The sequence below is a fragment of the Arctopsyche grandis genome, chromosome 2 (genome assembly GCF_051622035.1).
Source record: "Arctopsyche grandis isolate Sample6627 chromosome 2, ASM5162203v2, whole genome shotgun sequence".
Lineage (NCBI taxonomy): Eukaryota > Metazoa > Arthropoda > Insecta > Trichoptera > Hydropsychidae > Arctopsyche > Arctopsyche grandis.
In genome coordinates, this window is record NC_135356.1 from 18878472 (window position 1) to 18893326 (window position 14855).

The 14855-nt window shown below is 30.1% G+C and overlaps 1 protein-coding gene across 1 annotated transcript in view; it reads right to left on the bottom strand.

Moving 5' to 3' along the window:
- Positions 1-3425: 3425 nt before the first annotated feature.
- LOC143922308 (uncharacterized) overlaps positions 3426-14855 on the bottom strand; it is a 102071-nt gene continuing 90641 nt past the window's right edge. Inside the window, exons 3-11 of the mRNA XM_077445533.1 lie at positions 12691-12860; positions 12451-12605; positions 12187-12368; positions 11893-12055; positions 9568-9799; positions 7746-7984; positions 6478-7660; positions 6254-6390; positions 3426-3545 (exon numbers count right to left, since the gene is read on the bottom strand). Coding sequence (XP_077301659.1) covers positions 3426-3545; positions 6254-6390; positions 6478-7660; positions 7746-7984; positions 9568-9799; positions 11893-12055; positions 12187-12368; positions 12451-12605; positions 12691-12860 — 2581 coding nt within the window. The remainder of the gene's footprint in view (positions 3546-6253; positions 6391-6477; positions 7661-7745; positions 7985-9567; positions 9800-11892; positions 12056-12186; positions 12369-12450; positions 12606-12690; positions 12861-14855) is intronic.

Genomic DNA, 14855 nt, shown 5'->3' on the forward strand with positions numbered 1-14855 from the left:
AGTTACATTTTAATTTCAAAGATCTACGTATAACATTAGGAAATTAGGAAAACACACACACATATATAAATAAATGTGTGTGTGTATCTAGAAAATTGTTACAAATTGTTTCAAGTCTGAGAAATATAAAGATGTGTATTTAAAAACATAACAATGAAAATGAAACAAATAAACAATAAATCGCGAACGTTCTGTAAATTCTGCGAAATAATAAAAATTTCAGTTTTGAAAACTTAAAATACGTTTGCTTGTTAGTATCTTTCATTTAAAAGGAAATCTTTGGTATGGCATCAGAAATGAAATTATAATATAACACAGTCATTTAAAATGCCTTGTACATATATGTATGTACGTAACTATAATATAATAATATATGTATGTTAAGTAAAAAACAAAGATTTGTATTATATATTTGTAGTTGGTAAACAATAACACGTAAGTACATAATATCTTGGGATTTATGTTTATAAGCATTTCAAATGGAATATTATCTACTTCAATTTTTAATGAAATTTGTATTTGTTTTATTGGTTTGTTTCTTTTTCGATTTGTAAAGAAATGAAGCATCAATCTCACACACGATTTACCCAATACACTTAACACATACTACATAATATAATATAACTATATAAATTTAGTACAATGCTATTTATGTATATTAAATTTAAAGTGTAGATTGATATAATATTAATATATCTTATAATAAATGTTTTAACATGAAGAATTTATATGTGTATAACGGCAATTACTTTGTAAGTAAAATAACTTTTCTCTTTATAAATTTATAATATATATACCTGAAATATATATATATATATATATATATATATATATATATATATATATATATATATATATATATATATATATATATATATATATACACGTATATATATAAAGTCTGATTATATAATATACTCGATAATATATAATCAGACTTTATAAATAGTTTTAATTATTCATTCCATTTATAAACAAAATTACATGAATGAGAGATTTAATTTGAAAAAAACAATGAGCATTATTTTAATGAGAAACTACTACATTTGACATTACACCTAGGTATATTGAACATTGAAATATGTAGACAATATCTTAACAAATTTTAGTTATATTTAGATTATTTTTAAGATTTATTACGACTAATAAAGTATTGAAAAATGTAATAAAACAAATAGTAACAAAATATGTACATACATACATACACATGTATGTACATATATACTTAATAAAGCAAATGCTGGAAAAGTTAAATGAAAACCTTCATGCATAATAAAACTAATAATTCCATTCCTAAATAGAATTTTTATAAAGATATTTTAATATAATAGCTTTTTGATTATCAAAGAATAATAATAAATGAATAAAGAATATATGTAATTAACAAAAAAAATCTGAATACATCTCAAAGAATAGGAAAACATCAATAAAATAATTATCAAATAACAAAATTAAAATACATGTACATATAAAAGTATAAAATTCTATTTAAAATGGCCGACCTATTGCCATTGCTGCTTCACCATGTGGATAAAACTTAGAATAAGTCACAAAGCATGTACATACGGATATTAATCCATTAATAGTTTGTTCCTTTCTTGAGTGAATTGAAAGTAATATAAAGAGATATAATCATTATAATAAAAATTTATTGATGCATTCCGATTTTTTAAGGCAATGATTTTTCAAAAAAAGATTGAGTTATGTAACTTAAAATTAAACACATTTAATACTGACCGCAAGATAAAAACCACTATTGAATGTATTTGATTTGTCCACTTTACGACATTTACGTATGTGTTGTTAACTAATTTGAAATTGAAATAGATTTATCTTACGGCCAGTATGTAAAATAAAACGAATACACGAATTTAAAAACAGTGAAATGCCAATAGAATAATTCAAGTCATATTTGTTGACCGAATATACACGCATGCAGGTAACATACGATATAGAAACACTTGTTTGTGATATCAATGGCATGCAATAGCTGATATACACTTGGATATATGTAGTCTAAGTCCACCTAGTTAGATAAATTCGAATCGGTAAAAGTTCCCCGTAAAAAGTCACAATTGCGTGATTGAAATTGACAGTGGCTATTACAAAACTATGATTTAACTTGGTCGAAATTGGTCCACGAATACTTCGAAATTCGGCACACCCGGTTTGAAGTTCGATATTTTAATCATTCTAAATCTTTACTGTTTAGATATTTATAATTCACAATTGAAATTTTTGAAGCACATATCAAAAATATTATCATAAGGCTATCAATGGAAAATTATCGCATTTAATAGACCAATAAGTGTCTTTAAAAATTAAACAAACATTTACACACGATGTATTGTATGTAACTAATGATTTCATGGAATTTTTTTTCAATCATATTAAAAAAAAAACACACAAATATATAAATGTATATGTAAATATATATATATATATATATATATATATATATATATATATATATATATATATATATATATATATATTATGTTGAATGCAATAATATTTTGTTGATTGTGTAATGAATAAATTTCAATACGCTTATATTTCAATTAAAAGTTGCTAATACTTAGCAACTGTTTGTTTGTATAATAATAAACAATTTTCTGCAAGGTGATTGAAAGCATGCAGGTATGATAAAATGTTTGGGGATTATTTAATAATGCAATAAGAATACTAAGAAAATAATAAATCTTAAGTTCACTTGTAACAATTATGGAATTCTTTTTTTAACAGTGAATATATAAATTTACTTATAATTACTAAACAATACACTAAAAAATTATATAGAAAGCCACAATGGAAGAAATTGGCAATGTGAAAGTATGTACGTATGTATGTGTGAGTTCAATAAATTATCATCTCATTTCACATATGCTTCAACCCTTGTGACTCTTTATATAGAAACAAAACTGAGTTGTAGCGCATCTCGAAAGAGTTGTACATACATATGTATGTATGTCGATTGAATTTAGAAAGGTGATATGAATCTTCAAAGTCACTACAACTGAGTTATGCAAATGCAACACACATCATAAAATTAAAAATAATAAAGTGAGGTCGTAATAGTAATCATCGCGTTAAAAAAAAAACAACGAATTGTATTTTTAAAGATCACAAATCATAAAATCTAAATAAATTGACGAATTTGTCATAAAATGCAGAGATCATTGGTATCATACACTTATTGGTAAATTGACCAGTTTGTCTTAAATTTAATTAAGTGACAGAAAATATTTTGGAAATATATGACTTCTCGTCTTTTACGTTTAAATTATAAACATCGAACATTGAGAAAAAATATATAAGAATATGAATATGAACATGTGTATACATACACGCATACATATGTGTGTGTATGTATGCATGCACGTATGTATACACACAAATATTAATGATAAAATTATAAGTGAATCTTAATCTAGGTTTTGAGTTGGAGTAAAATTTAATTCTGTTGTGTCACTACTATCAGTTACAGTATTTTCATAGTCAAGTTGTATGGATTCTAAAACTTGTTTTTGTTCCTCGTGCTCCATCTGTGAAAAAATATTTGACACTGATCAAAAGCGGGTTTAGAAAACGAATAAAAAAGGTAAAAAAAGGTTTTCGATATTATAAAACGATACTATTATAATTGGGCCTTGTAGAATTATGATGTTACAAAGCTGTCGCTACATATAGATCTATTCAATTTGGATTTTAAGGTGTGTATGTTAAATAGATGAGATAGTGATGAGGTTTTAATACCATGAAAAATAGACATATATATAGATATATGTACATATATACATATATATGTATATAATGCAGTTCTGTTTAATGAAACCAAACCACATAAGTAATATTTCGGTGATTGTAACATCAAGAATTCTCTAATACATCGTAATAGCAAAGTTTTAGGGGCTTTCTTTTACATTGTAAGAAAGTCATGAATATATGAGACGTTATAATTGAAAGTGGCATAAGTCCACTTTGCTTCATTTCGACATATATTTCGCAAATCATTATATTTAATGATACTGGTGAGCCTGCTTTTCCGAGATTCTGGACATATCGAATTAAAATAAGTGAAAATTTGTGAATAAATCAAACAGAAATAGTGTTTTTGGAACTGAAGATTGAACTTCCGCCACTTTCAAATATTACGGCTCATACGTGGATATCAAAAATTTACTCGTGCGGCTAAGATTTTAGTTCGAACTTCTATTAGTTGAGGAATGGCATCAGTTATTAGTAGTTATTAGTAGTGGTACGGCAAGTTTAGTGATACCCATAATTTTGGTAACACTTGTGGCGAAAAGATTTTTATTCAATTCATTAAACTTGGCTTTTTTTTTTTACTGAACATCCATGATAATTTTTGTATGTTTAGTTTTATAATTGGGTGTATATTAGAGTTTCTAATGCGAATATTCGAATATATTCGGCCTATTTTTAACTATTCGTTATTCGAATATTTGAGCAATTATTCGAATAATATTCGTGAAATTTTAATAAAATATTTTACAAATTTAGAATATTTTTAACATAATACAATTTTATTTTTAACTCGAAATGTGTAACGCAACAGTGTATTGTGTGAAAGACCTATTATTCGTCGACTCGGAGTCATTTTATCGCCTTAGTGCAATGGATTCGTGGAACTTGACATTGGAATTCCTCGCATTAGAAATTGAACTTATGTATTTTTCGAAAGAAAACTTTTTGCAGCGTTTATTTGAAACGGAAACGAAAATACAGTCTGAAGCGGGAACGCAATTTTTATGGATAAGCAGAAATATTTCGTTTCATTTATGTTGTTTTGAACTTCAGTTATGTTTCAGAGTTCGTAGTGATACGATATCGATTCGGGTATCTTTTTTCAAATTAAATAAATTAATTAAACGCGCATCCACGTTATAAAAGTACGTTTTTCAAATTCCAAGATAATTCCAAAAGGTTAAAAAAAGATTTCAAGTACTTGGATAACTTTAAAAACCGAACCGAAGCTTTAGATATCCTTCTAATGAAAGAGTGTTCTCCATTTCAGGAATAATAAAAAAAAAGTATGGGGGAGATTAAAGTTTGAAACATTTAATTATTTATTATTAACGCATTATTATTTTTAAAATTAAAATAAAGTTTATGTATGACGATAAATTTACTTTTTCTTTTTAATATACATATGCGGACCACTCCTTTTAATCATTATAAAAAAATGGCAGAAGAAACAGTGGTGTTTATTTTTTATTGTGGCACTTGTGCAGTTGTGAATCAGGGTCAATGGAAAACTCATTAATGATGTGATATGATTTTTGATGTTTCGTCGGTTTCTTTATTTATGACGCACTCCTTTTAATTATTTTGAATTAATATTTCACACTGTTTTCTATTGTTTAAAACTATTCGAATATATTCGAATATTTCGAATTTTACTATTCGATATTCGAACAGTTGATGAAATCGAATAATGGGAAACTCTAGTGTATGTATATTATGTATGAGCAAGCACATTTATGTTTATGATTTCTGATGTTAAAAGCCAACCATGCACACGAAACATGTAACATGTAACATGAAATACATATGATAAGATGATGAAAGAAAAGTAATATAAAGCATATAAATAATATAGAGCATATACTATTTTACGTCATACTGAAAACAATAGTTTATGTTCAGTCTCTTTGATTTGAATAGCTTTAAAAATATGAATGTGTATTGATTTTCATTTTACTTCAGAAAAATTGTATAAAAAATGCATACACATATACCAGTATGTATGTATAATATATTGAAAATTGACAATAACACATGCTAAATGCGACATCACTTTTTCTATCGGAGAAATATTTACGCAGACATATACATATACATATATATGTATACATCTGTAGGAGACAAACAATACTCGAAACTATAATTAGTAGTAAGAAGATTATACATAGTATGTATATATTTTTAAATATCACAAATCTGTAAGCGTTTTCAAAATAACCACAAGTTTTAGTACCAAACTTAAGCACAACCTTTGATTTGTGTTTTAATTTCATTTCAAGTTTGGATGTATAAATATTAAAAAATAGTAGAATTTATATAAAAATATACTTCACGAGATAAAAATATAGATTTTATTTTAAACGATGGACTGCATTTGAAAGAAATTTAAAATAAAATCCGACCACCCTAAAGAGTTAAAAGATGTTGAAATGTATTTTAGAATTTAATACGGCTGATGGTCGAAATATTCAAGAGGGTTATTTACAATTATGTCAGATAAGTTTTGCTGTTGATCGTCTTCATAATATTCATTCTGGGTGTTCAAATTCAGAACGTTATCATCCATCTCGATCATGCTGGACTCCAAAGCGGCCAGAGATCGAGGAACCACTTCGCACAAGTCTGAAATGTGAGTCGACAATTTATTAATTTTATACTTCAAAGTATGTACAAACATATGTACTTTCAAATTATAAATATGTATTTTACCTGAATTGGGATCGGTCAGCTGGTTGATGTACTTGTCGAAACTTTGGCCAGGAATGTTTTGATCGTTCAGTGGACATTGTTGGTTGTTGGGATCTAGCACATCGTTGTTATCGAAAATAGTTTCCAAATTTGGTATTAAATCGGACGATGAAACCGTTGAAGGAATTTTCCTTTTTGAGGCAGACGTTTCTCCCAAATCTTGACTACTTCTTTTGATTCCACTCAAATAATTAACAAAAGAATCAGTCTCGAGGTAATTTTCGTCTGGGTGGAAAATATCAAGTGAGTTCAAAATCGGGTCAGTGTTCAAAATGATTTCAGGAGTCAAAACGACTTCGGAACTCATAATAGTTTCGCAGTTTAAGCCGGTTTCAGGATTCAGAACCGCTTCCGGATTCAGAATGGTTTCTGCGTTTAGAATGATTTCTGGATTTAGAATGCTTTCCGGGTTCAATATGATTTCCTGGTTGGCCATCAAGTCATCGTAAAAAAGATTATCACACTCATTAAAAATACCGTCAGTGGTCAAGTTATTTCCATAAAAAAGATTCTCGCAATCAGCGAGAGTGTCGATTGCTATGGAAGGTTCGATAGGTATGAAAGTCTCATTTGCCGGGGGAGCTTGGATGATTCCTTCAGTCAAGGTATTTAAAATATCCAAATTATCAGGAATGATTGGCGATTGGAACATTTCGGATTTTGTTGTCGGGTATTGAAGAATATTTGAAGTCATCGAACTTAGATCTGGACTAGGGACAAACAAATTGGAGTCTACCGATGAAACAGTTTTAATCGAAAATTCGGGAGTAGGAAACAATTCCAAGTTATCTACTATAGGAAATAGTGTTTCAAATTTTGTTGGATCAACATAGTCTTGACGACTTTTAATCACGGTCGTTTTTTGATAAGTTTCAGAAGATGGTGTATACTGCACGGGTGCAGTTTGAGCTTTTTTGAAAGCAACGCTTTTTGATTTCATCGACTGATTAATTACTGAGATGCTCTTGGCAATAGCCGTTTTTACGGCAGCAGGATTCGGTGGGATTATGGAAAGCAATGTACCAGGACAATATGGGTCGGGACTGAAAGAGCGGATTGATGACGGCGACGGCAGATCGCTGATGAGATGCATGATGGCTTGCTCCAATTCCTCCGGATCCTCCACACACGGTACGCTGCTCGACTTAAAAAATAATACACAGAATGTCTGTTAATACGGACAGGTGAATTAACAATTGTCAAACAAACGTAATATAAATTTTTCTCACCATTGCAAGGTATTCCTTGGATTCTGGATCAACTATGACAGAATATCTTTTTTTCATTTGATTTATTAACGCCATCCCTTCATCTTCGGAGACAAGAGTGTTGAGACACACGAAACTCTCCACAACATTATTCCTTTGATTAATTTCCAGGTAGCCTTTCGTTTTTAAGTGAATGAAATTTCCCGTTCTATTTATCAAACGGTAGCAAGATTCACCGTAGTGTCTGTTGCAGTCATACACTAAACAAAAAACACATCAATTACTCCCGGCTGTAAGAAATATCAAGGATATTGGTTTTTATTTTTTTAATTTATCTTAAATATCGATTACTAGTGTTTTTACCCGGCTTCAATCGGTATTTGTAATATAAACAGCTTAAACATGGCGAAACTAATAGTAAATATTTATTTGTTTTTATTCAATTTATTTGAATCGAAAAAAAATAATATTCAACCATTGTATATCGATATCGTCGTCATAGAAACATTTGTTTTCGATGCTCCGAACAAACCTTACATATAAAGTCTCTTTTGAAATTACAAAAATGATTCAGTAATTTATACAAAATATTATAAGGACCTTTAAATCTTTTATTTATTTTGTTCATGATTCTATGTACTTTAATTCTCAAGTAGGGCAGCCAGATTTATTGATATCCAAACCAGGGCATTTTAATTGTATTCCCCCCCCCCCCAGGCACATATATTAAAAGAATGATAAAAAAAACTTAATAAAATCGTAAACTTAACAAAATACAATTAAAATCATTCCTTTTATAATCTCGCTTTTCTAACCATGGATGTGGATCTACGGTGAGATTGAGATTTGTGCATTTTTTGCAGTTTTATAACTGCGGGGGTTCGGTATTTCTGAATAATGAAAGGTATCAATAAGCAGCTATCGAAAACCGGGACATTTTTTGACGTTTCCAATTTTTTATAGGGTTACTTGAGAATTGGGCTGCCAGGCGTCCCGGTATTCCGGATTTGTCCCAGTTTCAAGCCCCGAAGACCGGGACGAGAGGTCAATACACATAATTTCATATGTATATTTAAGCAAATTATAGTATAATATATAGTCAACACTCCTGTTTTTAACACCTGGAATACTGAGACGGATTACATATGTACATACATATACATATACCGTATTAGTCTGAATATAAATAGCGTGACCTCGAATATAAAGTGACCTATGTCCATATTTATATATTTAGAACAGGATCGAGAGGAAAAAATATTTAGTATTGATCAGTACTTAACCTCAAATACATATAGCGCGAATGCTTTATGAGGAAAAATATTTTAAGTAAAAAAAATACATCGCGTTATATTCAGGCTAATACGGTAACATATTTTAAAAGGACCAAACACAATAGAAGTGCTATTAGAAAAAAACAAGCTATTGGCTATTACGACTATATTCCACTATTTTTGAGATATAATGGTTTGAGGACGTTCCAGAATCCAAACACCCTGTAAAATACACGCAAACAGAACGTAACAATAAATCGCACGCTTATATAAGCTTATACGCATAAAAAATTTACAAAGTGCGCAAGTACACAAAATCACATGTTTTGACAAAAACAAAATTATGTAATGCCAGTAAAATATCGATTGTACCGCAATAGCATCACATAATTTCAGCCAAATCTAATATACATACGTACATATGTATATTACATTTGTACACACACACACAATATATACACTATAAAATAAATTAAAAATATGCATTATTATATAAGATAAAATAAATGAGAAATCGTCGCCAATGGTGTAAAGTGAAAAATAATATTTTTTATAGTATTTTTACTGACTTTGCCTCAAGGTGATGATGACCCATCTAACATCATCTTTGTGCATAAAAGTGAATGCAGACACGCCTATTATTTCGTTGGTCATGTAACCAGCGACCATCGAAATTCGCTGATCGCATTGGACGATGCGACCGTCGATCAGATGACGAGTGCGATATTCAAGCTTCGCAGCCTCGGCGAGGCGCTCACTCAAGCAGGCGGGTCTCATGACGCGAACCATACCAATGAATACCTGGAAGTAATTTGATATTATACATACATGTAGGATCATCAATTCATGATAGGACACGCGGTGGGGGCGGTAAACTATATTCGTTGCACAACGTCACGACTCATAGTGAGTGAGCCACGCGATCTCTCGACGCGACGAAACGTACTGACGATCGCTTACGTAGCCAACGCCAACGCAAAAGACTACGCCGACGTAAACAAACACCAACGTAAGCATACACCAACGTTCAGATTACACTGAGCAATCATGCCAACTTCAAAATTCGTCTGGGTTGGCGAAATAAATCCCAAATACATATGCATTATACATTAAAAAAGTATTTCGCTTTATTATGTTGTGCGTAAATTAATAGACAGTTGAATGTTTCGATATGTTACACTCGATTCGTGAAATTGCTCATTTCACGAAAGTTGTACAAAAAAAAAAGCTTAGTTCATGAATGAGAAGCTTCAGGAATTGGGTGTAACAAATATATAAAAATCATAACTCGAAAACATGACAATAGTCCAATACTAAGTGAATGATTATAGACAGTTGGATCTTTTAATGTTTTCAAATTAAGTATGTACATAACTGGTTTGAATTTTTATATAAAAAAATTGGCTTTGTCGTCAAATGAAATAAAAATAGGTCAGTGGCGGCTCGTCTATATGGGCTGCAGGGCTTAGCCTTAGTTTACACTACCGATATCTACACCCGATCCACCCGATATTAAGTAATTTTTCCATATCCAGTTCCCATATATATTTACCTGTGGTTGCTATTTAGGCACTGGTTATGGAAAAATTCCTCAATATCGGGTGGATCGGGTGTAGATATCGGTAGTGTAAACGTAGCCATTATAGTAAAAATTCATGCTATTTTTGCCTTCCATATGGACTGTAGGGCTGCAGCCCTCCCAGTATAGTACATGTGCATGCTATTTTTATCTGTATTTGATCACCGGTATGGTCAACGAGCTACCACAACCCGATTAATCACTGCAGCCCCCCCCCCTCCCCCACCCATGAATTTTCACGAGCCGCCACTTAAATAGGTACATGAAAATCCTTGGTTTTAAAGATGGAGTTCAAAACAGCGCTGTAGGGTCGGAGTCAGAGTCGTAGAAAATCAACAGACTTTAATTAATAGTACATATTACGGTATGTGTCAACTAGAGTCTCCAATTGTATTGAAATATAAATCCACTAATAAATTTAGATTCAATAATTTATTTTTATAAATCATGATTTTAAATTACATCATTTATAATAATTGTTTAATTGTTCACACACATGCGTGCATGTGTGTGAACAAAGTAGTCGCCATGGTCCGTCTCTCTTTCTCTTCTTGGAATCGTATGTAGTGGAAAGAGATGCGGCATATCACTTCATTCACATGATCGGCCGACAAAAACAAAATAATTTTTTTTCAAAAACATTAATTAATTTTTAAATTATTAATAAATCACTAATTCCGTTGATCCGAATTGCGATAATTTACCGAGTGCACAATTATGTGCACTCAGGCCACTAGTAATAAATAAAATCGTCGAATTGACGGGCTGAAAACCAGACTGGTACAAGTGACATTTTAAAAAAAGTCTGGTTTAAGTGCTAAAATAATAGCATATATGAAATGCTATTATTTTAGCACTTAAGCCAGCTTTTTTTTTTAAATGTCACTTGTACGAGTCTGGTTTTCGGCCCGTCAATTGTACGTATTTTGATGTTTCGATTGTTTCCTCTGCCTCATACTTTTGTGTATTCTCATTGATTTATTTGTGTATCAAATTCATAGACATACACTATGAATATATGTATGTGCTTACTTTTAATTTATACTAATCTTATTACCAATAATTCAAATAAGTAGGGTTATATGTCAATTTTTGGTGATTTTTTAGATTCCTTTAAATTTTTATTACTAGCAATTTTATACGTTGGCAAGAAAAGTCAATCTTATAAAAATCTTTTGAGTTTGAGTCGTAGTCGAATAATAAAATACAGTCGAAGTCCTAATTTCTTCAATACTAATCATTCAATACAGTAGGTATAGTAAAAATAAATAGAATATAGAAAATAAAAAAAACCAAAGACTTATATGACACTCACCACATCATTGCTGTTGGGTATCACGGTGTCTTCTCCTTTTGGTCTATTTCTACGAACATGGCAAGCAGAGATGGTAGTGGCTTTATCTGCAATACGCAGAGCGCCTTCGAAGTGGCAAAGTTCGAATTTCGGGCTTTCCGAACGTTGAGTGGCACGGGCCATCCTAAATTATATATAAAAACAATTAAAATCCAAATAAATAACGAGAAAAATAAATGAAATAAGTTTTCAATGATGTTTTAAAATGAAACAATCAAACTGTTAATTAAATTTGATTTTTTTTTTTAGACTAACCTCGCATAAAAACTACGTCGTTCATCTTTCATTAATTTTTCAGGATTGTTAATTAACTTTAGAGGAAGAAGAAGTTGATTATTAGGACCCATCGGAATGGTCTTTGGCATCAGTTGATACTTTAACATTTCAACATCTTCATTGTGGATTAAGTTAATGATGTTATATCCCAAGAGATCAATCTGGAAATTAAAATTTCAATGCAATTCCAAGCAAAGCCTTTCATATGATATGTTTTTTTAAATGGATTTTTGAAATATAAACCTTGCAGTGTCCAAGATGCTTTTCAATGTTGGATGTAACCACAACTATGAGCCCTTTCCAAGTGACTGTGATTAGAAAGCCACCCAATAATTCAACGATTGCCTCGGCAGCTAAAGCTGACGGATCCATCGGGCTAATCGTAGTGTTTCCAAACACTGGTAATAAAAATATTTTTCAGTGATAAGTATAAGGTTAACTTCATTCTTAACTCTTCATTGTGCTATAAAATGTGTAATATACCGTGTTCTTGGCGTAGGTTGTGGGCTGTCAACCTCAAGATACCAGTCTTGTCGATCTTCTTCGACGATTCTGCAACTAACGGAAGCAATGTTGCCAATTCGTTAATGGATTTGTTCAGACGGTCACGTCGTTGCTTCTCCGCTTTGTTTCTGGCATCCCGAGAATTTTCTCTGGAAATACAGATTCAACGTGAAATATTCATAAATATAAAATTTTAATATTTGACAGAACAACTTTCTTGTTAATACAAATTTATGGATTTTTAAAAATAGAAATAGATTTGTAATATGAACTTATAAGCAAAAAATATACACTCAATTCGACATTCAGTATTCATATATGTATATTATAATGGATCAAAATTCGTCTATAAGCGAGCGTCGATATATAATATACATATATGTCTAAATTTTTAATGTTTTTGACATTTTTTAATTCTAAATGAACCTTATATGTATGCATGCACACACACACAGATATATATATATATATATATATATATATATATATATATATATATATATATATATATATATATATATATATTGATTATTTGACTTTGGCCTACTAACTAATTAAAAAACAAATCAACAGAATTGGACATATAGTTTATCATCACAAAAAACATTTAAGACCACAAGTTTTTACAATGATTAGTCGCAACATGTACATAGGTATTTACACAAAATATGCAGTGAGATTATCAAAAAAATTCAAATATAATATACATATACATATACTAGGGATTCTAGTACCGGTATTACTGATTTTTGGTCAAAATTCGACCTCCGGAACTACTATTAGAACATAATAGATTACAGGTAGTACCCAAAGTGTGTAATAAAATAAATTTTATGCTAGTGAATTGTTTTGAACTTAGAAAGCAACGTTGTATCGGCTAGTTTGTATGGATTAGTCGAAGAATAATACATTCAATACTCAACATTGTTTTAGTGTGTCTTAATTTATGATACACAAAAAGGATGTAAATTTTTTAATATCCTTTAAATAATTAGTTTAAAATCAAAGATAAATTATAAGTATGAGAGACTATTTCTGAATACATATATTGATTTATTACTAACTGACTGTTAACCACGAGAAGCCTCGTCGCCTGTCAATTCTATCGGAAACCTCTTTTTTTCACTTGACATGTATTCGAATACATACATATATAATATATTTAATATATGATATATTTAAAAGCTCAAGCCATCCCTTCCACATAAAAGTTCTTCAAAGTAAAGAACATGCAAAAATTTATTTACTTTTTTTGACACTCGGTGACTCGCACGGTGTGGAAGGATTCAACACTATATTTTGTAATTGAGAATGTAATAAATTAAAGTAATTGATTAAAATAAATAATGATTAACCGAGAGTTAATTAATTAAATTTCATTGCGCTCATTACTTAAATAAATAAATTTCGGTACTACCGGTAATAAGAAATTGTTTGTCAAATGTCAGTATTTTTGGAATATCTAGTATATACATACATATGTATGTTGTGTATTAAATTTATGAAGAACTATCAATGACAATAATAATAATTCATATTAATAGGTAATAATTGTAAGAAAATAATATTTAATTAGTTATTCATCATCATGTCCAGCTATTCACCATCCAATAATAGATGTCACACATTTTTCTAATTTCATACACCCCTTTACCTTCTGACCTTTCTTGCACCCTTTTGCATTCTCTAGAGTACCATTCGAGCAATTCTTTCTTCTGAGTTTCTAGTTATTTTATTCTATTTTATTTTATTGTCACAATCAATACACACTCGCCATTACAAATTTGCTCCAATGCGACGGGTGTACGTTAATGAAATATATAAACAATCAGAAATCAGAAATACAGTAATACATACATATAGAATCAGAATATATAGAATATAACAATTAATCAGAAATAATAATCATAGTGACATCTATGGATTTCAGATTACTGTGTATAATTAATACAAATTATACACAGGCAGATTTTTGTGACAACAGGATTAGATTTTTTAATACCAATTTTCAGGAACCGTTTCAGCAATGATCAGATAAAATTGGCAAACTCTGATAGAGAAACGATCGATTTGGAGTCACAAAACCCCCAAATCTAACCAGCAGTGGCGAGGACACGAACCTATGACCTCAGTGATGCTAAATA